This window comes from Mchenga conophoros, linkage group LG9 (genome assembly GCF_057382185.1).
Source record: "Mchenga conophoros isolate Kocher_MC1m ecotype Shallow Benthic linkage group LG9, M_conophoros_male_GT1.1, whole genome shotgun sequence".
In the NCBI taxonomy this organism is placed as follows: Eukaryota; Metazoa; Chordata; class Actinopteri; order Cichliformes; family Cichlidae; genus Mchenga; species Mchenga conophoros.
In genome coordinates this window covers 23,589,395-23,612,640 of record NC_140534.1, presented here as the reverse complement: position 1 = coordinate 23,612,640, position 23,246 = coordinate 23,589,395, and the positions used below count along the sequence as shown (strand labels likewise).

Sequence of the window (23,246 nt, the reverse complement as noted above, 5' to 3'; positions counted from 1 at the left end):
CACCAGTAACATGTAAATTCCCTGACCTTTTATCCTGCACAGGTAAAACACCGTATCTGGTTACTGTCCTACTCATTCTTTCAAATATATATATATATATATATATATATATATATATATATATATATATATATATATATATATATATATATATATATATATATATATAAAATCTGATATGTGCTTTAGTGTTGTTAGCTATTATTGTTATGACTGTGGAGCTGGAGGACAGGCTAGACTACAACCGACCATTTCACCTTATCTTGTGTTTACAGTCACTGACACGTACACACGTTTTGAACAGTCCTTTAACAATGTCACAGATATCTAAAGCCAATGCTGACTCATTGTGGCCCCCCGCTGACTGAGTCACTGCCACAGTGTTGTGGTGTATTTGCCAGAGTCTTCAGTAGCCCCCGTGTGCAGGAGGTAAGACTTTTTTTCTGTGTTTACAACATGCCAGAAATATTGAGGAACATATGAGTTATTTGCCACTCACAATTCAGGATGATGAAGAAGAAGAGCTGTGTGAGATAGAAGCAGGAAAAAACACCCTGGATTTGGGGGAAACGGAGAGCCAGCAGGGATCGTCCGAAAGCGATTCTGCATCCGAGCACCAAGAGGACCTGCTGGACGGAGATCTGGGCCTCGGCACTGCTCCAGCTCAACCGAGGGAGGCAAGCGGCTCCAGTACTCAGCTCTAACCTCGTCTTATCAGCTATTGCTCCCTGATGTCAAAACCCCCACCTCCCACAGTGAATGGAGGTCACTGGTCAGGACATCTGCCAACAGCTGACTGAGAGTTAGAGTTTCAATGGTTCCCAAAAGGTCATGCACTCCCCCTGTGCTGAAATGCACGCAAAGACACAGTCACACAGGAAGGGAGAAAAACAATTACAAAGGCCACCGCTCTTCCTGTTGCAACGCTGATGATTTCCTTGTCTCAAACTGGGGAAGTTAGAAACTGAAATAGAAATGTTAAGTGTGCCTTTCACTTTTGTCATAAAGCAGTCATAAAAATAAATAAAGGTAATATGTTAAGTCACAGATTCATTATAAGTACGGCAGCTACATGATACACGGTTACGTAATGCCCGAGTTTCAAGCTTTAGGGAGAATTACTCATCACTGTACTCTGTGATTGAACACTGCAGTATTTCCCTTAATCAGCTGAAATGGTATTTTCTTGCCAACTTTGCTTAGCTCTTCCCCAGCCCCTTATTAAACTTTTATTGCACTGTTTTCTGCTGCAATCCTTTTAACTGATTCAAATGTATTCTGCTAAATTTATTACCACCCCCACCACCCCATCCCTCTCCATGTCTTCCTTAGCATTCTTTGCTGTGCAAGAATGTATCCAAATGGTTAAAAGTACTAACAGCTTTCAGGGGGGAAAAAAGATTATTTGCATGTGAAGTTTCGCTCCAACTGCTTTAATTAAAGATTGCACGTTGCTGCTTTCTATGTGCATCACTGTAAATCTCAGGGCCCCATCTTTTTCCCCCTTGAGTCAAACAGGGGTGTTGTTTACTGCACAAATACGATTTGTGAAGGTTAGGCTGTACGAATATGCAGATGGTTCGCCGTGTATTAATAAAGCCATTGTCCTTGAAGCGGGGGCTTTTCGTTTTATGTTGTGAATGCATGGGCGCGTCTCTGGAATGTGTCTGTTAAAGTATACATTGCGTTCCTCTTTGTATGCACTCAAATTTAAATTTCTGAGCTTTTTCCAAGCAAGAGATGATGATTAACAGCTTTCCACCATTATTAGGCCTGTTTCTTAAAGCTGCAGCTTACTATCAAAGTAAACAAATACTTTCTGAAACACAATTGCTAGTTTTTATGTCATTTGGCCAGAGGGGCCGATGGCGCGATATGGCAGCCTCGTTTCTGTCAGTCTGCCCCAGGGCAGCTGTGGCTACAACTGTAGCTTGCCTCCACCAGTGTGTGAATGTGACAGTGAATGAATAGTGGAATTGTACAGCGCTTTGAGGGCCCCGAAAAGCGCTATATAAATGCAATCCATTATTATTATTATTTGCTAATATTTGAAGCAACACATCACTGTTATATAACACAATCTGTTGGCTTCTGTTGCATATCCGTTTGATGCAGAAAGCTTCTTTTGCATTTCAAGGTGATGCAAACTTTGTTTTACATGTCAGTTTCCATACGGTACGTAAATCCAATTTCAATGTTCACCAGGATCTACTTCCGCATGGGAGGAAGAAGCTTCTCTCAAGTCTCCTTTGTCGTTGTTGTGGGAGTCGCCGGCCACTGAGCTTTCAAGTACAATTTTTAGACGTTTTTGCATCCCGAGCAAAAGGCTGAAACTACAGTCAGGTGTGTAAAAAGACATTTAGCACAATGAATGTGTTTGGATGTTACTTTTACAGGTGACTGTTGAAATGGGAAATTTTGCTAAGGTGCTGTTGTCAACAGAATTGAAGTTGACAGTAACTGTAATTACTTCTTCCACCCAGCTATTAAAATATCCCCAGCTATTGTGACTAGCATGAAGTGCGCGCACACACACACTTCATGCTGGTGAGCAACACCGAATGTAAACAGTTTGCTTGCCAGAAACCTCCACAGGGCACCTTTAGGTTATGTAGCAAATAGCAACAAATATATGACACCTCTCCAGCACAGTGGTTCTCAAACAGTGACAAAAGGTGTGCACTGAATAAAGTTTTGATAAAGCTTATTCATTCAAGACAAAATTTGTTATACATCCTGATTGTAAATTAAAATAAACGTAGCACATTTATTATTATTCTGCTCCAGGTTTCTTCCTATTAAAAGGTGTTTTTCCTTCCCACGGTCTCTAAGTGTTTGTTCATATAGGGTCGTTTGATTGTTGGGTCTTTACCTTACAATAAAACCACCTTGAGGAGAATGCTGTTGTGATTTGGTGCTAAATAAATAAAACTGCATTGAATTTAACTGAATCATTCAATTCTGCATTAAACCCTTCATCTTATTTTGGTGTGCTAACTTCCAGGTTGTTCCCTGCAGCCAATTTTGTGAACCACTTCCACTCCCCCCCCCCCCCCAAGTAGGCGTTAAAATAACTGAGTTCAACACAAATGCATAAACTGTATTGTTAACTATGAACTTTACTCAATGCAATATTCCCAGATGTGTTTTTTTTATAAGAGCAAGCAATTGTAAACATTGGAAATGGTAGAACAAGCAGACTGCTGACACCAACAGAGAGACTTTTCCAAATCTGGAGCTATGACATTGTCCACAGTGTATGATATCATCCTGTCAGGATGTGACGACAAAAAATAATAATAATAATAAAATGTAAGAAAAACCCAAATCAAAACATCCCCCTTTTTGTAAAATCTAGCCGTAGCACTACTGCTGTTCTGATCACACCTCTACCAATGGCACAAGAATCCAATCCAGTGATTGTCTCTGACACGTCTCAAATATTAACATTAGCAGTCAACTTCTTTTTTTCTTCTTTTTTAATCAGTTGGATTTTTTAACCCTTCCTTTAACTAGTTTCACTTTTACAGACAGTATGAAGACTGGAAAACAGATTTTTTTTCTTTTGAACATTCAAAAAATATCCCCAAAACATCCACTTTGAAGTGTCATCATAACAAGATACATGAATTATACAGTAGCTTCTTTTTCCTTTTTTTTTTTCCTCTGAAAGTTGCAGCTTTGAGTCAATTGTTCTTAGACGTTGCAGTGTCGAGGTCTAAGGTCCCGTCTGGTGTTCCGGTAAAAAAGAAGTGGTCCTTTTCAACGGAGCTGCAATTGCTCGACTGACGGTACATTCCAAATGCGGCCGATGTAGATCCAGGAACATGGACTTAAAGTAAAGCTTTATTTCCACAAAATAAGGAAATGGCACTCTATGCAAAATTAACATTAAATTAAATGGTCTTTGGTGGTGAGGATGTTTTCACAGTCTGGAGTGTGTCAGTAGTGATTTGCTCAAGTCCTTGGCCTCCCCGGCTGTTCTCACTCTCTCGTAACCTAGAACTGACATGGAGTGGTGGCAGTAGTCTTCCACTTGTTTGATCTGTTGGATGCTGAGCACTGTTCTCCATGCACTTGCAGCTTGTGTGGCATTCCTGGAGGAGACTATAAATGGCTTAGATGAGGAACTGGAGCCACTGGTCATGTTCAAAGCAAACATCTCAATGTCATGGTTGGTAGTGAGGTTGGCAAAGCGGTAGACGCTCCTCAGGGTCTTAACTGGGTTTTCGACCAGGTCTTCGTAACGTACGGCCATGTACTTCCCCTTCAGCCAGCTGGGTGGATTTAAGGCAGTCCTCAAAGTCCTGGAGGTACGGTCGCAGATCACCTCCATGGCTCCAATGGAGTGGTAGTCTGAGCCATCCTTCTTGTTAGCTTTGTGCCCGGGGTCCACGAAAGGTATCCGCCGAAGTTTGGGGTCTCTGCTGCGGACCACCTGTAAATTCTCCCGTATCAGGCCGTGTCTGGATTTGATCCTGGAGTTGGCTACTGCCCGTGGGTCTCTAACCAAGTGTATCACCTTCAAATCCAAGGACGGATCCTCCATGAGCGGGGCCAGCACATTTACATCCAATATGCGGACCCCTTTAATGACTATGGTGCTATATTTCAGGCACTCTTCCTCCAACAGTCTAAGGCTTTGAGGGGGACACTTTTTACACACCTTATCATCCACCATCCCCACCACCTCCTTCCTATAGGCTGAGCAGAGGGGATATGAGCACACCACTTTATTGAGGGTGGCCCCAAACAGTCCGAGGGAGGTGAAATTCTTACCTCCCGGGCTGTTGTAAAGTTGGAAAACAGACAGATCACAGCGGTATAAGGAGCTAAGCATGTCCCTGGCCGCCCCTTGCAATGACACGGCATCACCGGGGTACAGTTTCTGCCAGATGTGCCACATTGGCTCATACAAGAAGAACACATCTGCATTTTGATTAAACAGCTCCCCAAAAAAGGAAGAGCCTGACCTCCAGGTGGTCAGCACATAGATAAGCTGCCTCTTCTTAGCCAGCGAGGGTCTGTACAGGAAGCGAATGTCAGATCTGCTCTGATAAGTGGTGCTCCTCATCTGATGATTACACTGCTGCGGCTCCTTAGTCCATTTATAATTAGCCAAGTTAAGCATAGTGAGCACGAGCAGTAACAAATAGGCCATAAATAACACAATCCTCTTCCTGCGTAGCACTTTCATCACGATCCCAGGCTGTGCTATTATCTTGGTATGATTCCTGTATGTTTTAAGCTTCCTTCCAAAGCCTGCATCCTTCTCCCAAGGTGCTGTCAACTTCAGTGGTTGATGATATTGTTTGCCTCGCATCTGTACCCTCGGAGAGTGGCTCTCACCGCTGGACGAAGCTCCTTACATTGACTGTGCACCAACACGCTCGGTAGTGTGTTTATGGGCTGCACCGGGAATTAACACCCAGATGAATTAGGTAATGTATTCGGCACCAGTTCGACAGCCACTAAACGATATAGCTCTTTCACTGCACTGCGCAATGTTCGTCATAGAAATGGCAGAAGAGAGGAGCGTTAAAGTTGTCCATATCCGGCTTTGCAGTGATTCTGTGTTTGGCCCGCGTTCAAAACAAAAACCAAGAAGCCTTCAGCATTGTAACAGACGCCCAGTTTGAGCACGTTCAGCGGAAGCATCCTCGCGCAGTTACCAGCTGGAACATCCTCAGAAATGCGGTGGATTCGGGCGTCGGTCACGATTCCGCGCGACGGGCCGGATCCTCTAAATTACTCCGCAGCTGCCATGATGGAGCAGAGAAACGCTTTTATCCGCAGTTAGGGCTCTTACACGTTTCTCCGTCTCGTTCTTCTGCTCGTCCAACTAATACAAACTGGGCCGATTCAATCTGAATAGCAGGACCAAGACCCGCCCTCCGAGAGAGCGCATTGGAGCGCGACGAGTCGACGCTCGTCAGCCAGCTTACGTCATTGGACCTGCTGCGAGCCTGTCACGTTAATGGTGGCTCCGACAGATCACAGCAACGGTAGATGAGGAGGGCATGGGGGATGGATGGTGGTGGTGCTGTTGTTATGTTTAGGTGAAGTCCACCTCACATTGTCTGAACCGTACTCTAGCCTCTCGTTTCTACACATCTAAAAGCGATTAGCAGTTTTCTGTTTTGTTTTTTGTTCCGTTTTTTCAATATACAACCTATTTTTACTATTTCTTTAATAAAAGTGTTAAGGCCGTGATTGTATTCCAAAGCCGGCCTTTACTTTTCCTTTTACGCACGTCCTCCTCATCGTGTGTGACTGCAAGAGAGAATCAATATTTCAGATTAAATGTATTAGCCCCCCCTCACGACAGCCACAAGAGGGTAGCCTGGGGTTTGTCTTAAAAGCAGCAAAGAAAAACCCTGTTTCATTACAAAAGAGCTATGCACATACCACCGAATCTAATTTTTCAAAAATAGAAACTCTTGAATTTTAAACTGATCTGAGAGTGATGGCCTACAGCATGATAGTAGAGGATGTAATAATTTTTCATTGGACGTGATAGAAACACTCAGCGACAGTGACAAGCACTCCTCTCAAGTGGAATCAGCTGAAATGGGACATTTGACAGCTGTTCCCCAGGAACTGGAAAGGCCATGATGTTGTATGAAGGGAAACACATGCTCTGCAGATTGAAAATCATCTTTCCTAAGAGGCTTGCCTGTGCGGGATTACAACCTTGAACAAGCGGGGTGGGGAGAGCATAGACTGAATGAATTGAAACCGCTCGAGTCCCTTGACCCTCCCCAGCGAGGAACCTCTAAATATGTAGGGTAATATCCACGTTGTGATTTTACTATACTGTTTCTCATCAAGCCCTGCTCAGATGCTGTGCGTGGTGTGAGTCCTTCTGAAGTGCGACATATTAGGCTTTGTGTTGGCTATACAGTATTTCCTTCCTGTTCTCGGTAACGTGTGCTTTCAATATATCTTCATTTTTATTTTTGTTCTCAGCCAATGCGGGTGTCTACAGCGAAATACCTTTGTGCAGACTGCCCTCTGCTGGAGCATTGAGGTCCCACCCTTCAAAACGAAGAGCAGACTTCCACATCATGAACAAATATATTAATCATACATATGACATAATAATTTCTATTCGTTTTTCAGTGTGCAAGCATATAGATAATAGAGCTTAGTTTAAGAAAAATATTTTAATCTTATTCTTTTATAAGGAAGCTTGTTTTTAATATGAAACCTTTCTGTGCAACCGCTTCATTCCACCTGCATTTTACAGATGTTTATAAAACACAAAACAAAAGCTATATTAGGATTCGGTGCTGTTGGAAAGCAAAGAGCCCGTCATTGAATGTGTTTTTCTTGTATCAAGTCAAATAGTGAAGAGAATAATAAGTGCACGTTTTCCTCCCCGCCCTATTTTCAACATGTATTCACACTGTGACAGAAACCCGCCCAGGAAATTACTTCTGTTTCAGTGCATGGTATTTGTTCTGTTTGGCAGTGGAAGTGCTGAGCGTGGTGAGTAAAGTAATATATTTGTCTCACATCATCAGAAATGTGTGTGGTGATGATTTGCAAGCCGATATTCAATATTCACAAATTTCTTACTTAAAAAAAGAAAGAAACAAAGACCTTTCTACATTTTAGAAGCCAGCTGTGTTACAATTATCGAAAAACCAAAGGTCGTCTTTAATGACATCTGATTTAAAACGTAATAATAATAATCTCGGTCTTAACTCGGCCTGCATGAGAGCAGACCATTAATTATCAGTGCTTTATCACTAAGCATGCTGACTCACTGTCACTTCATTATGGCTTATTGAGTTGGATGTGAAGGCTTGTTACATTTTGTGTTTTCTTTTGATTTCACTTGAACTGAATGAAGTACATGTTCCCTAAAACTGTATTCCAGTCCATATTAAACCCTTTCCTTCACTGGTCGCAGCATTTTTTAGCAATATTCTTTGCAGGTTGTTAAAAGTGGGTGGATTGATTCCAATAGCAAAAGTCTCGAAAACTGATAGTATCAGATACTAGTGCGATATGACTTTGTTTCTATCTATCACTGTGTTAAATACTTTTTTGGAAATAAAACGTATATCCAAGAAATCCACTATGAAAAAGGTTTTTTTTTGTTATCACTGTTTACTTCATCTATAGGTTATAGAACATTTAAACAACAGAAGCTGACATAAGGTGCTTTAAACACAGACACGTTTACATTTCAGCATAATTATAAAGAGATTTCACTGAATCAGGATACCAGATGTATTTCCTAACAGTCTGTCACGGATTATATGAGCCCATATGCCGCCATATCCATATCCATGTGCACTGAATGTCACCCATGCATGTCCCAACACAGCATTTCCATCAGGACTTTCACATTACTGCAGGAAGTGACCTGAGCAGGAGCCACAGCCATTGCTGATTTCTGTTTATCTCCCAGTCTTTACCGCTTAGCATACTGTATGTGTGTAGTTCATGCTTCAGAGTCAGCACGTGTGCATGCACTGTCACAGTGAACGCTCACACGCTGTGAATTTACACAGTGTACTGTACACGGCAAAGATGCACTGTTACGTAATCACGGCTTTGCGCCTGCGAAACGATCAAGCAGGTGGAGGAGGAAACATGCGCAGTGCAAACCTCGCCAGCAGCATCAGGACCACTGCGATGCAAGTGAGAAGATGGTGCTTGTAAACACGCCGCGAGAAATGACCGCGTTGTTTCGTCTACTTGCCGTCGCCGTGAACACTTTTTAACCCCACGTTTGAGATCGATGGTGCGAAAAGGGCTACAATAGGCGATATTTTAACCCCGAAAAAAGGGAAAAAGCGAACGCACCGGAGCTGGGACGGTAATGCCAGCGATTACTGGCACTGGTTTAAGTCGGCCGCTTTAAACCTCTGCTGCGCAACTACAGAAGCATTCTTCGCATGTCATCGCATATGACGGGATTTCTCGTGTAATGGTCGTCGGTTTCTAGTGGGATGCACATCAGCGTCTTGCCGTACTCGCTCTCCGTCGTAATGGCAGCTCTGTACCATGGCACGGACGCTTCCTCTCCGGACAAATTCCTGGCCTTGAAAGACGTGAGAGAAGTGAAAGAGGAGACGACTCTGGACGAGAAACTCTTCCTCCTGGCATGCGAGAAAGGTTTGGCTCTTGTTTCGTCTAATTTAATATCTGGGCTGTTGTTCCCTGTTTGCAATGCAATGGGATGTCCGTGCAACACGTGACTACGAGCTGAAGGAAGCTCGTTATTGTGATCATTAGGGATGCTGAAGCTACATGTCTCATGTAGGAGGTAGAGCGCACACGCAGTGACAGCATGGCAGATGTCATACAGGCTCATTTAGCAGCTGGCAAACTACTCAATCATTACAGATCCCCCCACTCCAGTGTATGCCACTCACAGCTGCCCACACTTTGGATACTGTGGTAATTTGCCCAAGGGGCAGTTAATAGTTAAATGTCTGCTCCACTTTAAGTTTCTCTCCCTGGTCTCCTGACTTTTCACAAACCCCAACATGGAAAGTTAATGCAAACAAGCTAAATGCCAGCAAGGCAAGACGTAGACAGTGTAAGTGTAAAATAACAAAGAGGCATGGGTTTTCTCAACTAGTCCCCGTGGCGTGAGAATATTTCATTGATAAGTTAAGAACATTGTACAGGCAGAAGTGTGCTAAGCCAATAACTGCCACTGTGACCATATAAAGTCTCCCTAAACGTGGCCCAGCAACAGAAATTGTCCTTTGAGGGAGATGTTATTGTTACACAAGATTAAGGGTTGCCGCTGGATCTGAGCCTGTTCTCTGAAAGAGCTCGCCTGATAACCGGCGCTGTGTGTTTGTGTCGTTTTGGCACCGCGCTCACACTAATGTTTCGCTTCTTCAAAGGATCCGCCTTTGTGAGAACTTGCCAAGGTGGATCACATTTATGATGTGCTGCTTTGTCCTTGACTTGCTTCTCAGGTGACTACTACATGGTGAAGAAACTGCTGGAGGAGAACAGACACGGCGAGCTCAACATCAACAGTGTGGACGTGCTGGGCCGAGATGCAGTGACCATCGCCATCGAGAACGAGAATCTGGACATCCTTCAGCTGCTCTTGGAGTATGGCTGCCAGGTAACAAGCAAGCACAGACTAGGGGTAAAATAATATACACAAGACATCATTTACATCACTAAAATTGTGCATTTCTTTCTGTGTAGGCAACAGACGCTTTGCTGGTGGCCATAGACTCAGAGGTGGTAGGAGCCGTGGACATTCTCCTTAACCACAGGCCAAGGAGATCTTCTAAGCCCTCTATTGCTGTAAGTCTGCTGTTATTACTCGTTTTCAAGAAAAGAAACACCATTAAGGCAAAAACTTGCTTATCAATTTCTATAATTCACTTACAGTATTTTTTTTTTTTAATCCATGCTCTTGTCAGAAACTGATGCAGCGCATCCAGAATCCAGAGTATTCCACCACCATGGATGTGGCTCCAGTCATCCTGGCAGCCCACAGGAACAACTACGAGATCCTGACCATGCTGCTCAAGCAGGACATCTCTCTCCCCCGGCCTCACGCTGTTGGCTGTGAGTGCACGCTCTGCAACGTTAAAAACAAGAAGGACAGCTTACGCCACTCCAGGTACAGTTAACTAGAGCTCACAAAATACTTAAGTGGCACTGACTTTGTGCAGACGAGTGCATTAAGAGCACCAGCGGACTATTTCTTTGCTCAATTACTTTAAATTGGAATAGTCAATACCACTTCTGTTTTGTAGGTGATGTTTTGATTGTTTTGACCCAACAAATCAACCCAGTTTTGCTCCAAGTAAAGTGGCTCTTGTGAAACATTGCAGCCTCTTGTTTCGATGGCAGCATTAGGTTGAAAATCCAGTCTGCTGCTCCTAGAAGTCGATGATTTAATCAACACACTGGGTTTTAGGAATTCTTTAGCCATTTTTTACAGTCCAATGAATGCCCAAAGTATCTTCCTTGTCCCCGAGAGGACTCCTGATTTTCTCTGTTATTGTCAAGCTCGACTGATCTAGCTGTAGAGAGTCGGTATTGGTATTTTACTGAAATACAAAATCAATACAAACTCTAATTTAAGGGAAAACAGCAAAACAGCAGCAGTTCCTCTGGGAAGAAGGAGTACTTGGTTTCTGATACCTTCTCGGACTTGCAGATGAGATTTTGCTGATCTCTTCCGCAGGGGCCTTTATTTTCTCTGTGCAGGGCAGTGTGGCCTCCCACACAGTACACTAAATGAATCACTCTGCAGTTTGGCTGCCAAACAACATAGAGGTGAAAGAAGGTATAAATGAAACAGATAGAGGACTGAATGTTTCTCCTTATTTCTTCTCCCATCTGCACAAGTCTGTCATGTTTCCACCTATCCCCTTTGGGGAGGTTTTAACCGCCTCGTTTCTGTTGATGGTGGTGGGTTAGGTTCCGTCTCGACATCTACCGCTGCCTAGCCAGCCCCTCTCTCATCATGCTGACAGAGGAAGATCCCATACTCAGGGCCTTTGAGCTGAGCGCAGACCTAAAGGAGCTCAGTCTCGTTGAAGTGGAGTTCAGGTAGAGTCAACATGCTGCACATGCATCAGAGCGTTAATCCAATTTCTTTGCCTGTAAACAGATGTAAATACATATAGCGATGCTGTAAATCCTTTCTTTTATAGCCTGAGATTGATAAGAATCTTAACCTTTTAATATCCTCTTATTTGATCTAATTTATTTGCTCTAGAACTGACTATGAGGAACTGGCAAAGCAGTGCAAGATGTTTGCCAAAGACCTGCTGGCTCAGGCTCGAAACTCTCGAGAGCTAGAAGTGATTCTCAACCACACATCCACCGAGGATCATGTTGACAAGAGAGGCTTACTGGAGGAGCGCATGAATCTCAGTCGACTTAAACTGGCCATCAAGTACAACCAAAAAGAGGTTTGCATACATCACTGGGCAGGTAGTAACATACTGTTTACTGCTGAAGACACTCATAAGGTTTCTACAGAGGGCAAAAGGGCAATGTGACTAATAACAAATGAGTCCACCTCCTATTTATTGTTAGAATGGCTGCCCTGATTTGTGACAGATTATAGCAGCAAGAGCGTAAGGGAAGGTTAACAAGTTGGTGGTGAAACCTGCTATGTTGTGTGGTTTGTAGACGGTGGCACTGCCTAAAAAAACAGGAAGCCAAGCTGAAGATGCTCATTTAGAGTGATGAAGAGAGGGAGGATTAGAAATGAGTCCATCAGAGGGACAGCTCGGCTTAAGTTGTTGGAGACAAAGTTAGAGAGAAAAGGCTGAGATGGTTTGAGCATGTGAGGAGGTGGCATAGTGGATATATTGGAAAAAAGTTGACGGTAAAACTGTCAGATAGGAAGAGAAGAAGAAGACCACAGAGAAGAAGAAGAATGTGCAGAGAGCTGATGTGACAGAAGAGGATGCTAGGGATAGAGTAAGAGGGAGGCAGATAATCTCCTGTGACGATCCCTAACGAGTATCAGAAATTTAAAAAAGAAATGTTTATTGGTTCTGTTGCCTAAAGTTAGAAGAGGAGATTGATGCTGCTGTCGTGTTTGTGCGATAAATCTTAAATTGCAGTCTGCAACTGATTAGTAGAGCTTACATTATAAACAGGGGGAAGCAGGTTGGGTGTTGGAGCTATCCACAGCTCATCACACAGCTATTTATTCTTGAGCCAGTCTTTGTGCTAATCTTCTGGCTGTAGCTTCATATTTATTCCAGTGAAATGATCATCAAAGCAAACCCGCGCCCAGAAACCTAAGAATTGTTCTCACGAAATCTTGAACTCTTTCTTCACTTTGCTGATTTTTCGTAAAGTTTTTCTTTTTTCGTATTAAACATCTGTCCACCGATGCTTTAACTGCCGTTCTCTCTTGATGTCCCTTTTACAGTTTGTGGCTCAGTCCAACTGTCAGCAGTTCCTCAACACTGTCTGGTTTGGAGAGATGGCCAGCTACCGACGCAAGCACACCTGTCTAAAAATGGCCACAGTTCTGAGCGTGGCCATGCTTTGGCCTCTCCTTTCTGTCTGCTACCTTCTGGTGCCACGCTCCCGTGTTGGCCAAATAATCCATACCCCTTTCGTTAAGTTCATCATCCACAGCGCCTCCTACTTCACCTTCCTGCTGCTGCTTAACCTGTACTCTCTGGTCTACAACGAGAACAAGAAGAACACGATGGGGCCCGCGCTTGAGATGATTGATTACCTGCTCATCCTCTGGATCATAGGTCAGACTTTTACCCCGTAAATAACGCATAATGCTGTTTCCAGAGGCGTGTCATGCATTATATGTAGTTATTGTGCTTTATATATTTTAGCGCTTTGATAATTTAATACTTATCTATTTCCTAATGCACTTTAAGGAACTAGAACTAGAGTCAAAACCCAGTCCCACAAACTAAAGGTTAATACGGTAACATGGCATGGTTGAGTGAAAATGAGCGCTTCCTGTTATGATCTGGCTAAAGTCCAGTATCCCGTGTCCATAATCACATCAGGCATTACATGACAAACGGCTGTTTCTACACCAAATGACAGAAAGCCCAGCTTGACCGGATTAAATCCGTCAGCCCTGCTTCTAATTGAGCACAATAGAAAAGAAACTGCAGCTTCTTCTTTCCCCCCTGTGGCCCTTCTGAGTGCTGGTATCAATGAACTCAACACACAGCCGTGGAAACATATTCACACATACACCAGCTATCTTTTCAGAAAAAGGGCGGATAGTGACAGCTGGAAATTGACTCTGCCTCTTTACCTTACCCTTCTGCCAAGAAACCATTAACACGGCTGTTTAGTCTCTTTAATGGCTCTGCTTCCGCAGTAGGCATGTTTGTCTCATTGTTGCAAAAAATCCGAGCCACTTCCACCAGAGACAAAGCATCACGACCACAGCATCTAGGTTTCAGCTCTTTCTTTAATAAATCTTCCCAGTAACTTCATGTGATGGGATGTGAAAGGATTTAGAAGCAATTGACATCTATTATTCAATGATATAAAGTGTTGTGCTGTGCTGTGGGGTAATTGTCAGTTTAGTTTGTACACTGCAGGATTGACATGAGTTTTTCAGTCATTAGATAAGAAGCGTAATAGGGTTTTCCATGGGCTACAATAGCCCACTAGAGGGAGAACATTTCCTTAAGCATTGCAAAAGAGCAGCATCAAAGATAAACTTTGCATTTTTTTTTCTAATGGTTGCGTCATTTTGAAAACAGCCTAAACTCCAAGGCGAGAGGCAATGGTGTACAGTATCCCTGCAGCGTCAACACGTCACCCAAGATGAGTTAAATGAGAGGAATGAGATTACTAACGGTTACCGTTCTCAGACAGCCTCCTGCCTTATGTTATCAGAATGGGAAGGGGAGTTCTTAGAGTTGCAACACTTTTTTGTTTTTTCTTTTTCCTCTCCATTGTTTGCTTTCCCTCTTCCTATCATCTTTCTCCTCTTCCCTCCATCCTGGTATTCCCCTGGGCCAGAGGCCTCACGTTAATGGGAAACTCAGAACTGTAACAGTTTCTGAATCAAGGCATAAGAAAATCCGACTGAACATTAACTTGCACCTGGAGTAATTTTTTTTATTCCTTTTGTACATTTAGAATTGATGAAATACCATTTAAACACAAAAAGACGCTAACCCATCTTAATTAAATTCCACGCACCTCCCTAAATCCCACAGATGACACATTTTCAGCACATTAATCTCTTGATTTCTGTGTCTCACACATTCCTGTTTCCCCCGGGCTCTCTCTGTGAGATGACTGATGGCTGAGCCTTGAAGGGATTTTAAAATGTTGTGGATGACATCCTTTTTCCAGTGGTGGGTGTGTGTGTATACGTCTGTGTGTACGTGGTAATGGTGGATTCTTCCCCCCCCCCCTATAGGAATGGTGTGGTCAGATGTGAAGCGTCTGTGGTATGAGGGGCTGGAAGACTTTCTGGAAGAGTCTAGGAACCAGCTGAGTTTTGTGATGAACTCCCTCTACTTAGCCACCTTTGCTCTGAAGATTGTTGCTCATAGCAAGGTACAGACACATAGCACACACTCCTTACATTTAATGGATAGATAATTAGATTTAAGGTTTCGTGGAATAACGCTTGTGCATATTAACGCTACACTCCAGGGAGGTGTTTTCATCTGTTGTTTCAATTAGATCTCAGATCAAGTTGAAAGCTGGGCAAAGCTATTCTAGGAATTGAGCTTTCTAATGCACCATTAAGACTGATAAAGGTGTAATGTGCCTCACCTAAGGCAGTAAACGGAGCACAGACCACACACAGCCAAACAGTTTTGAAATAGAGGTCTAACTTCTGTTTAGAGTTCTCGTTTCATGTCTTTAAGTAGTCTTCAGGAATAGTTCTCCAGGCTTCTTGAAGGACATTCAAAGCTCTTCTTTTGGGTGTTGGCTTCCTTTTGTTCTGTTCTCTGTCAAGACAATCCGACAGTGCTTCAATTATGTTGAGGTCTGATTTAAGGGAGGTCAGTTCATAATTATGTGGGTTTCCTACCCAGGTATTCGTTTACTCCCTTCTTTAAAAATGGTGTCTTGGCAGCCAACTTTTCATTGGGGCCATTTCTGATGAGATTTTGGCTAACAGTAAATGGTCCAGTAGATTAAGGTCCTGTTTTAGGTCTTTTGCTGGATGTTTTCCTCTTTTTTAAGAACTGTTCATCTGCATTATATAAATACTTCTTTTCTTCTCCACTTGGCTCAAGACTTGCATAGTGCTGTCCTTTGGAAAAATAATGCCTTCTATGACATTTAAAGACGGTGACAGTACATTCAGATATGTATCTTTCTCTGAATCTCTTTGCTTTGATCTGCAGTTTAAAGATCAGGAGCAGAACAGGAAGGACTGGGATGCCTTCCATCCCATCCTGGTGGCCGAGGGACTGTTTGCCTTTGCCAACGTTCTTAGTTACCTGCGACTTTTCTTCATGTACACCACGAGCTCCATACTGGGCCCTCTACAGGTAGGAAAACAGTTGGAATATACATTAAAGTAGCTGTGAGTGTTTTGTAGAGAGGCTTGATTCTCACTCAGTGCAAGCAGGCAACAACGAGATATGACTGCGATCCCTGAGGGTTTTAAGTGATATATCTGTAAAGCCCTTTAATGAGAAAAAAATGGCCTTATAGTTATGCAATGATTATAAAACTGCTTCGCCTATTTATTTATTTCTTTATTTTATCTTTGTCCCGGACGCCACACACACACACACCACCCACTCTCTTCCTCTGTTAGTGGATGTGAACACTGCAGGGCGAGCCAACTCTAAGCATCACACCAGCTGTGCTCAGCATAACCATCATCATAAGCATTAAGTATAAGCACAGTGAAGTGAGGCAGCAGATTAATGTGTTCTGCTCTGATAATGCGCACATGATAAACTGAAAAAGGATTTGCAGCTTATTTACCATGTACATCGCCATACTGCTATCATCTAAATGAATGACTGCCTTCACAGTTGATTTATTTAAGTATGTGCAATCTATACGATTTTGGCTGCATGGGAATAAATGCAGAGCGGAGAAGGGAAGCTCTTATTAAATACACTTGTGGGATGTTTTTTTTTTCTTTTCAAATCAAAATTGGATTTATTGTCTGACATTTCTGACAAGGAACATCTCTTATAGAAAATATATCAATGGAGCACTGTGGAAAATATTCAATATCCAAGTGAAAAATATTCACTAAGCTTCCCGAAGCCTGGAAAAGCTGCACTGGATTCTCTTGATTAGCCTGTTTTAGCTTATAATGCCAAACATTAGTTTAGAATTAGCTTGCATTTTCTTGCCATTTGCAAAAGGTTATAGATGTTATTAACCAAGTAGTGTTACTTTTGTCTGTGAAGATTAAAAAAAAATCAAAATGACTTCATTTGAATATTGGAGATTTCTTTGTAGCTTCAGAGAAGCCAGAAGTCTGCTTTGCATATTTTCTACTCAGGCGCCATAGATGTCCCTTTTTATCATATCAGGTTTTATATTATTATCCAGCTGGCAGAGGGAAATCATGAAGCCTGCCATTATCTGAATTTTTGTTAGCAAACGTGAGGTTCATTTTTCCCAATGTGTGACTTTTAAAGCGTAAAGAACTCTTGAGGTGCGCAGTGAGGTCAGTCCTTCCTGTCATTATTTCGAGGTGCTGTTTGTGGTTGACTTATAAAACAGTCAGGGTGCTCTGTAGCTTTTTAATGAGCATTTTTCAGCTACGCTCTTCCTGCTTCACTCTCGTTTTTTTTCTTCTCGCCCTTCTTCTTCACTCTGTGACATAACTGTCTGGCTTGACAGGATGGAAAATCAGCTTTGAAAATACACTTGGTTTGGTTTGGTTGGCGTGTTCGCAGCCGTACTCGCACTCACGTGGCAGACACACCTCTCCTCTAATGCACACGCACCCACACATTTCCACACTCCTGTGATATCTGGCATGCTAGGATTCAGTCCAGTCGTACTCAGGCATGGACACACACACAGACAGTGAGTCAATACTATGTGGGTTGGAATAATGAATGTTTCTCTCATTCTGTCCGCCCTGAAGAGGCCAGCTCATATTTCCGGTAGGTATTGCCCCCAACTGAGTTTGGAAAGAGTGACTGAAAGTGGGAGTATGCGTCTGTGGTGTGGGTCTATCACGGCCCAGACTTAACCTCACTGACATCATTAATGTGCCATAGGCTAACTGAGAGTCAGCTGGGCTATTTGAGTGTGTGTAAGAGAAATAGAAATAAGTCATGCTAAATGTATACGGATTAACTTTAGATGTTGTAAGCAAGGATTAAATTGAACTGAGTCTGTCTCCTAAATGTACAGCTTGTGAAATACTTTCAGATTCTGTTTCCATTAAGGAAACCTAAGGCTTGATCAGCTCCAGGTGTGTGTGATGATCTTCAGGTGTGGCCAGCCACCTGACAGGGCCACACCCACCAGGCCTGACTGAACCCCAGAACTCAGCCACACACACACACACACACCTATCACACAAGCATAGAAAAAACACACGGACAGCAGCACAGTGCAGCACACATATCTACAAGATATATAAAAGTCCATAACTGTTCATGGACCCTGGGTCACTCATGACACTATATTTAACATTAACAGTTTTCTGGGCCCAAAACAGCTGAGCTGCTGCACAGATTTCACAGTTTCTGCAGTGAAATCAACAGGAACAAATCTCAGGATGAATCCAGCAACAGCAAAGCTGTAGCTTCCTTTTTATTTACTTTACTACATTTGGTTTAGCTGCAAAGCTGTTTTTGTTGCGGGAATGTCAGTGTTTACTGAAACTAGACTGCTATTGAAACTAGAATGGTATATGGCAGTTTGAATTGGCTACTCAGTAGAGACCCACCAACATAGTCTTCTGCCCGCTGTGAAGTAGGTGAATCCTGACCTGACTAAATGAGGCCTCATACACTTCCATGTCGTGGACATCTCCAGACTGTGTGGAGTTGGCATTTTCTCCCTGTGCCCACTCTGGCTTCCTGCCACACTCCAAAAATGCATTTGTTAGGTGGAATGGAAATTGTTAATTGATTGTATGTGTTAATGTGGGCTTTCAGTGGCTGCCTGTTTCTCTGTATCAGCCCTCTGATGTGCTGTGACCTGCTCAGAGGGTACCCTGCCTTTTCCCCTGTGACAGCTAGAATAGGCTCCAGCCTCAGGAACCCAAAATTGAACAAGCAGTTGAGAAAATGGATGGATAAATAGATGCATTTAATTTTCACTCTCTAAATTAAATAACATAAAATTTCCTCTCATTATCTAACAGTGCTGCATTGAGTATCTTTGGTTAGATTTATTTGAGGTATGCATTAGACCTCCTCCAGTCACGGTGAGGAGGTAATACCCTGCTATATTTCTGTTCTGTTTGTACAGTAACCAGTTTAGGATATCTGTCAGGCAGGGAGCACCCACATCTCCTAAATCAGATGTGTACAAAGTGGCAGATGAATACACTGGGGGAATAAATCACCCGAACAGACCAAACTTTCTCAAATAGACTCCCTGGGTTCCAGCACAAACTCTGTACTCACCATTCATCAAACATCATGATTCGTCATGCAGCCAGAATGGTTTTCTCTTACACTGGACACTTTATATGTGTTTGTGTTTTGCAAGGGTAGGAGTGTGTTCTGACCTTGTTTGACCATCTCGAGGTCCTTATAAACAGATATGCGGCACAAGCCTGTAAATAGTGGGTTTCCAATGCTTTAAGAAGATTTCTGTGTTCTCGTCCTCTCTCTGGCTTCCTCCGTGTTTGTCTCTGTGTTTCTTCAGGTAGGTTGAGAGAACTCTAGCAGCCAGAATAAGTAGGTTTTCTTCCTCTTCCCTGAGGAACCACTACTAAATCTGAACATGGGTGAAAAAACACGCTAAGAGTGGTCAGAGAGTGGTGAAGCAGTGCGAGCATGCGTCTTTCTAAAGTCTGAATGGCTTTGAAAAGAAGTACTAGAGTAAAAATTCAGTATACAAAGTAGAAACGAATTCTGCTGGACTGTTGTTGAATTTAAATGTACTACAGTGTTACTTTTACATAATTTACACTTTCTGTGACATTTTAAAAATCAGAGAGTTGCACTCTAATATATTGTAATTGTAAGTGTGTCTAATTAATGTGTAGTTGGGCTTTTAATATATCACAGTCCAGTTGCACAAAAGTTATTTGATTAGAGAACATAGAAAATCTAGTTTATCAAATCTTCTAAGTCTCTAGCATTACCCAGACTTTCAATAAACTTGATTGATTGGTGTTTTAAAGGGAGATCTAGTTAGCACAGAGAATGTGATACTGCAATATCTTGGTTGTTTTCATTTCAGGCCAGTGTTGTTCAGATCAGACATTAAGCAGAGTCAAGTTTAATCCAATCCAGCTGCTTAAAGGCTGATGAAGATTATTGAGATTTCTTTGAGAAAGCTGTTAGAGCAAGCAGCACAAGATTAACGGGAAAATGTTAATCTCTCGCTAGATCTCCATGGGACAAATGCTGCAGGAGTTTGGAAAGTTTTTGGGCCTCTTCCTGCTTGTGTTATTCTCCTTCACCATTGGACTCACCCAGCTCTATGGAAAGGACCAGAAAGATAAGGAAAACAATCCACCCAAGGACTGCGGGGGCATCTTCTGCGAGCAGCAGAGCAACGACGCATTCCACACGTATGGGCAAACCTCATTCTGTCATTTTGGACAGCGATGGCGTCAATGACTGTTTAGTGTATATGTTGAGGGATGTTGGAGGTTATATAAAACCTTTATATATGTTTTTATCCTTTATATATGTTTATATGCATACATGATCTTTATATACTGTAAAATTAGATCATAACATTGAAAGAGACAGCAAAGTGTGGGAGCACTTTAACAGTTATGCAGCACAGGCTTTATTCAGTACTGTGAAGTCTAAGCACAAGGGTGCTTTCTTCAGAGCTAAAAAAAATAGATAAGTCAACATAGTTTAAAAAGCCTATGAGGCACTGCAAATGCATATGAAAGGACTGTTATAAAAATAAACACTGTGTAGCTCATACATTCTTCAATTCATGTACATGGAAAACACTAATTTAGACAGAATTTGGACAGAAACTAAACAGTGATTTTTAACATAAGCAGGGACAAATGTTAATAGTACAAATAGTGTGCTTAAATAAATACAAGAAATACACAGAAATCTATACAATACATAGAGTAAAACTTGTAAATGTTACAATTCAAGTCAGATTTTTAGGAGAAAATTGCAGCACAAGCTGTGAAGATGAGACAAGACATCCGAAGCATCACAAGAAAACTCTCCCTCGCCTTCCATCTTCATGTAAAAGTATAAAAACAAAAATAACTGATAGGTTACGTGACGCATAATCCTTTTTTTTTTATTTGAAAGTAGTCTTTTATGTAATTGTGCACATTACACCTTTTTTACAGATGAGTAAGCACATCTGTGTTCCCTGGAAGCTTTGTAAATCTTATTAGTAGTTATGAAGTAGTCGGTCATGTGCAGGTTGTGTAATGAAGTCTGCACAGCAGTCAGATTGCTCATGTCTCTCTCTGCTTGCTTTTCTCTTTTGACATTTTGTGCATCGGAGCACACCTCAGTTTAGAGCGGCTTAACAACAAATCATTTAAATCCTACATTCAGTTAAAAAATTTAAAACAAAGGAGAAATTGTTTTGCATTTGAAGTGACACATTTCAGAAAATTTGGCACATGATCCTACTTAAATCACATGTTAACAACCCCTAAACTGACTAATTGTTGCACTTTAGAATTGTGTTTGTTTTTTAATGCCTGCAGGCCCAAAGATAATGACCACTGAATATTGGTTTTCAGACATTTTCATTGTGTGCAGAGATTTCTCCAGATTCTCTTAATCTTCTAATAAAGTGATATATGTAGGTACTTGAATCTGCATGCCCCCTAGCATTTTTACAATAAGAAATGCTATTCTTAAAATATTTCCCCACATAGTGCTTCAAAGAGTCCTGAACCCTTCCTCGTTTTTATGAAAGACTTTCTAGGGAGCTCTTTTTATGTAAATGTAGGTTTGTATTTATTTCTCAACTTTTTTTGGAGACAGGGTTGTATGTTTAAACCTGACCTGCACACGTACTAGCTTCGTCTCTTTTGCAGATTTATGGGGACCTGCTATGCACTGTTCTGGTACATCTTCTCCCTGGCACACGTTGCACTCTTCGTCACCCGCATCAGCTACACAGAGGAGCTGCGCTCTTTTGTCGGCGCCATGATCATAGGCACCTACAACATCGTGGTGGTTATTGTGCTGACCAAGCTGCTGGTGGCCATGCTCCATAAAAGCTTCAGGCAAATTGCTGTAAGTGTAAATAAGTTTTGGCGCTGATGGTCTCAGTGCTGCCACGGGCAGTTTGAATTTGTCCTGGCATTGAAATCTCCGACGGTTTTCGTTTACTGTTAAGGTTTAATTTTCCTCAAAGTAGCCCTGAATTGTTCCACAGATGTTAGCTACTTTCTTTCCTTGGAACCGCTCTTTGCGGCCTGCTTGATTTCGATTGCAATAAGTGCAACTTATCTTTCACAAAAATCTGTTCCCCTAAGTTTCCACTGTGTGGTGGTTTTGCATTTTCAACATTCCTCCTGTAAAACTGTGTGTGAAAGTTTAAATGCATGAAAGTTTTCCAACATTCCTTCGTTCTTAAGTGTTCTTATTGGCTTTTGGACTCCTGTAGAATCACGAGGATAAAGAGTGGAAGTTTGCCCGGGCCAAATTGTGGCTCAGCTACTTTGATGACAAGTGCACGCTGCCTCCACCCTTAAACATCCTCCCTTCTCCAAAGACTGTCTGCTACTTGGTGACCAGCCTGAGCAAGTGGATCTGTTCACACACCTCGAAGGGCAAAGTGAAGAGACAGAACAGTCTGAAGGTGAGAGATAAACAATATTGTAAAAGTTTGATTCAAACCCATCTTCTAATCTTCAACAAATGACCCTCTGTGTTAATGCTGTCCTTACAGGAGTGGAAGAACCTGAAGCAGAAGCGGGATGAGAACTACCAGAAGATCATGTGCTGTCTAGTTCACCGCTACCTGACCTCCACCCGGCAGAAGATGCAAAGCACAGACCAGGCTACGGTGGAAAATCTGAACGACCTTCGCCAAGACCTGTCAAAGTTTCGCAATGAGATGAGGGACCTGTTGGGTTTCCGGACCTCCAAATATGCCATGTTCTACCCAAGGAGCTAAAAAAAAGACTTGTTATTCTTTCCCCTCCTGTCCTCTTGACAAAATCTTTGCTTCTTGTTTATCTGGGCTGCTGTGTGACCCGAGCATGTGCAAAAAAAAAAAAAAAAAATAGAAAGAAAGAAAAAAATACTCTGCTCTTTTGAGTCACAGAGGCTATTAAACCTCACTTTAAGCCTGGAACTTAACTAGACAAATATGTATCCTCCACCAAAGCCTCCAGACTCAGGCCTCCTATCTATTACTCAGCTATGTAACCTTTTTTGTAAATAAAAAAAGCCATTGTTTTCAATAGATAAATAAAGATTTAAGAAAAAAACACACACTGGATATTTCATGGCTTTTTTCGTTTTGGCTGCAACAGGTCTGAAAGCAAAACTATTCAGCCAATCCCCGAGCTGTCCGCTCCACGAGAGAGTTGCGCTACAAACACCTCATCCATTCTGATGCTTAGCAGAGCGTGTTTGCCTCGACCGCTCTAAACAGACCCGATATTATGTGGCATTCTCCCAGGTGAAAAGTCTTACACAAAA

The 23,246-nt window shown here is 42.3% G+C and overlaps 2 protein-coding genes and 1 pseudogene across 3 annotated transcripts in view; 2 read left to right on the top strand and 1 right to left on the bottom strand.

Annotated features, from left to right (window-relative positions):
• LOC146567298 (sodium/hydrogen exchanger 9-like) overlaps positions 1 to 2,843 on the top strand; it is a 62,835-nt pseudogene extending 59,992 nt beyond the window's left edge. The window contains exons 15-16 of the transcript XR_014893899.1: positions 324 to 429; positions 507 to 2,843. The product of XR_014893899.1 is annotated as a sodium/hydrogen exchanger 9-like (transcript). The remainder of the gene's footprint in view (positions 1 to 323; positions 430 to 506) is intronic.
• A 243-nt stretch (positions 2,844 to 3,086) lies between these two features.
• Positions 3,087 to 5,877, bottom strand: chst2b (carbohydrate (N-acetylglucosamine-6-O) sulfotransferase 2b). The gene has a single exon (XM_085287049.1). It carries the CDS (start codon positions 5,321 to 5,323, stop codon positions 3,926 to 3,928), a length of 1,398 nt encoding a protein of 465 aa, XP_085143175.1. The 5' UTR covers positions 5,324 to 5,877; the 3' UTR covers positions 3,087 to 3,925.
• A 2,710-nt stretch (positions 5,878 to 8,587) lies between these two features.
• On the top strand, positions 8,588 to 23,240 carry trpc1 (transient receptor potential cation channel, subfamily C, member 1). Its single transcript, XM_085287047.1, has 13 exons — positions 8,588 to 9,132; positions 9,951 to 10,105; positions 10,192 to 10,293; positions 10,413 to 10,615; positions 11,422 to 11,553; positions 11,723 to 11,918; positions 12,896 to 13,232; positions 14,885 to 15,024; positions 15,828 to 15,974; positions 19,977 to 20,161; positions 21,629 to 21,830; positions 22,204 to 22,398; positions 22,489 to 23,240. The coding sequence occupies exons 1-13, from the start codon at positions 8,967 to 8,969 to the stop codon at positions 22,714 to 22,716; spliced, it is 2,388 nt and encodes a 795-aa protein (XP_085143173.1). The 5' UTR covers positions 8,588 to 8,966; the 3' UTR covers positions 22,717 to 23,240.
• Positions 23,241 to 23,246: the final 6 nt, after the last annotated feature.

Bases quoted from the DNA above. Each gene is read 5' to 3' on its own strand.
- chst2b (XM_085287049.1), bottom strand. From the start codon at position 5,323: ATGCGAGGCAAACAATATCATCAACCACTGAAGTTGACAGCACCTTGG.
- trpc1 (XM_085287047.1), top strand. From the start codon at position 8,967: ATGCACATCAGCGTCTTGCCGTACTCGCTCTCCGTCGTAATGGCAGCT. The intron at 9,133-9,950 runs GTTTGGCTCTTG...CTTGCTTCTCAG, and splicing joins CCTCCTGGCATGCGAGAAAG to GTGACTACTACATGGTGAAG. The intron at 10,106-10,191 runs GTAACAAGCAAG...CTTTCTGTGTAG, and splicing joins TCTTGGAGTATGGCTGCCAG to GCAACAGACGCTTTGCTGGT.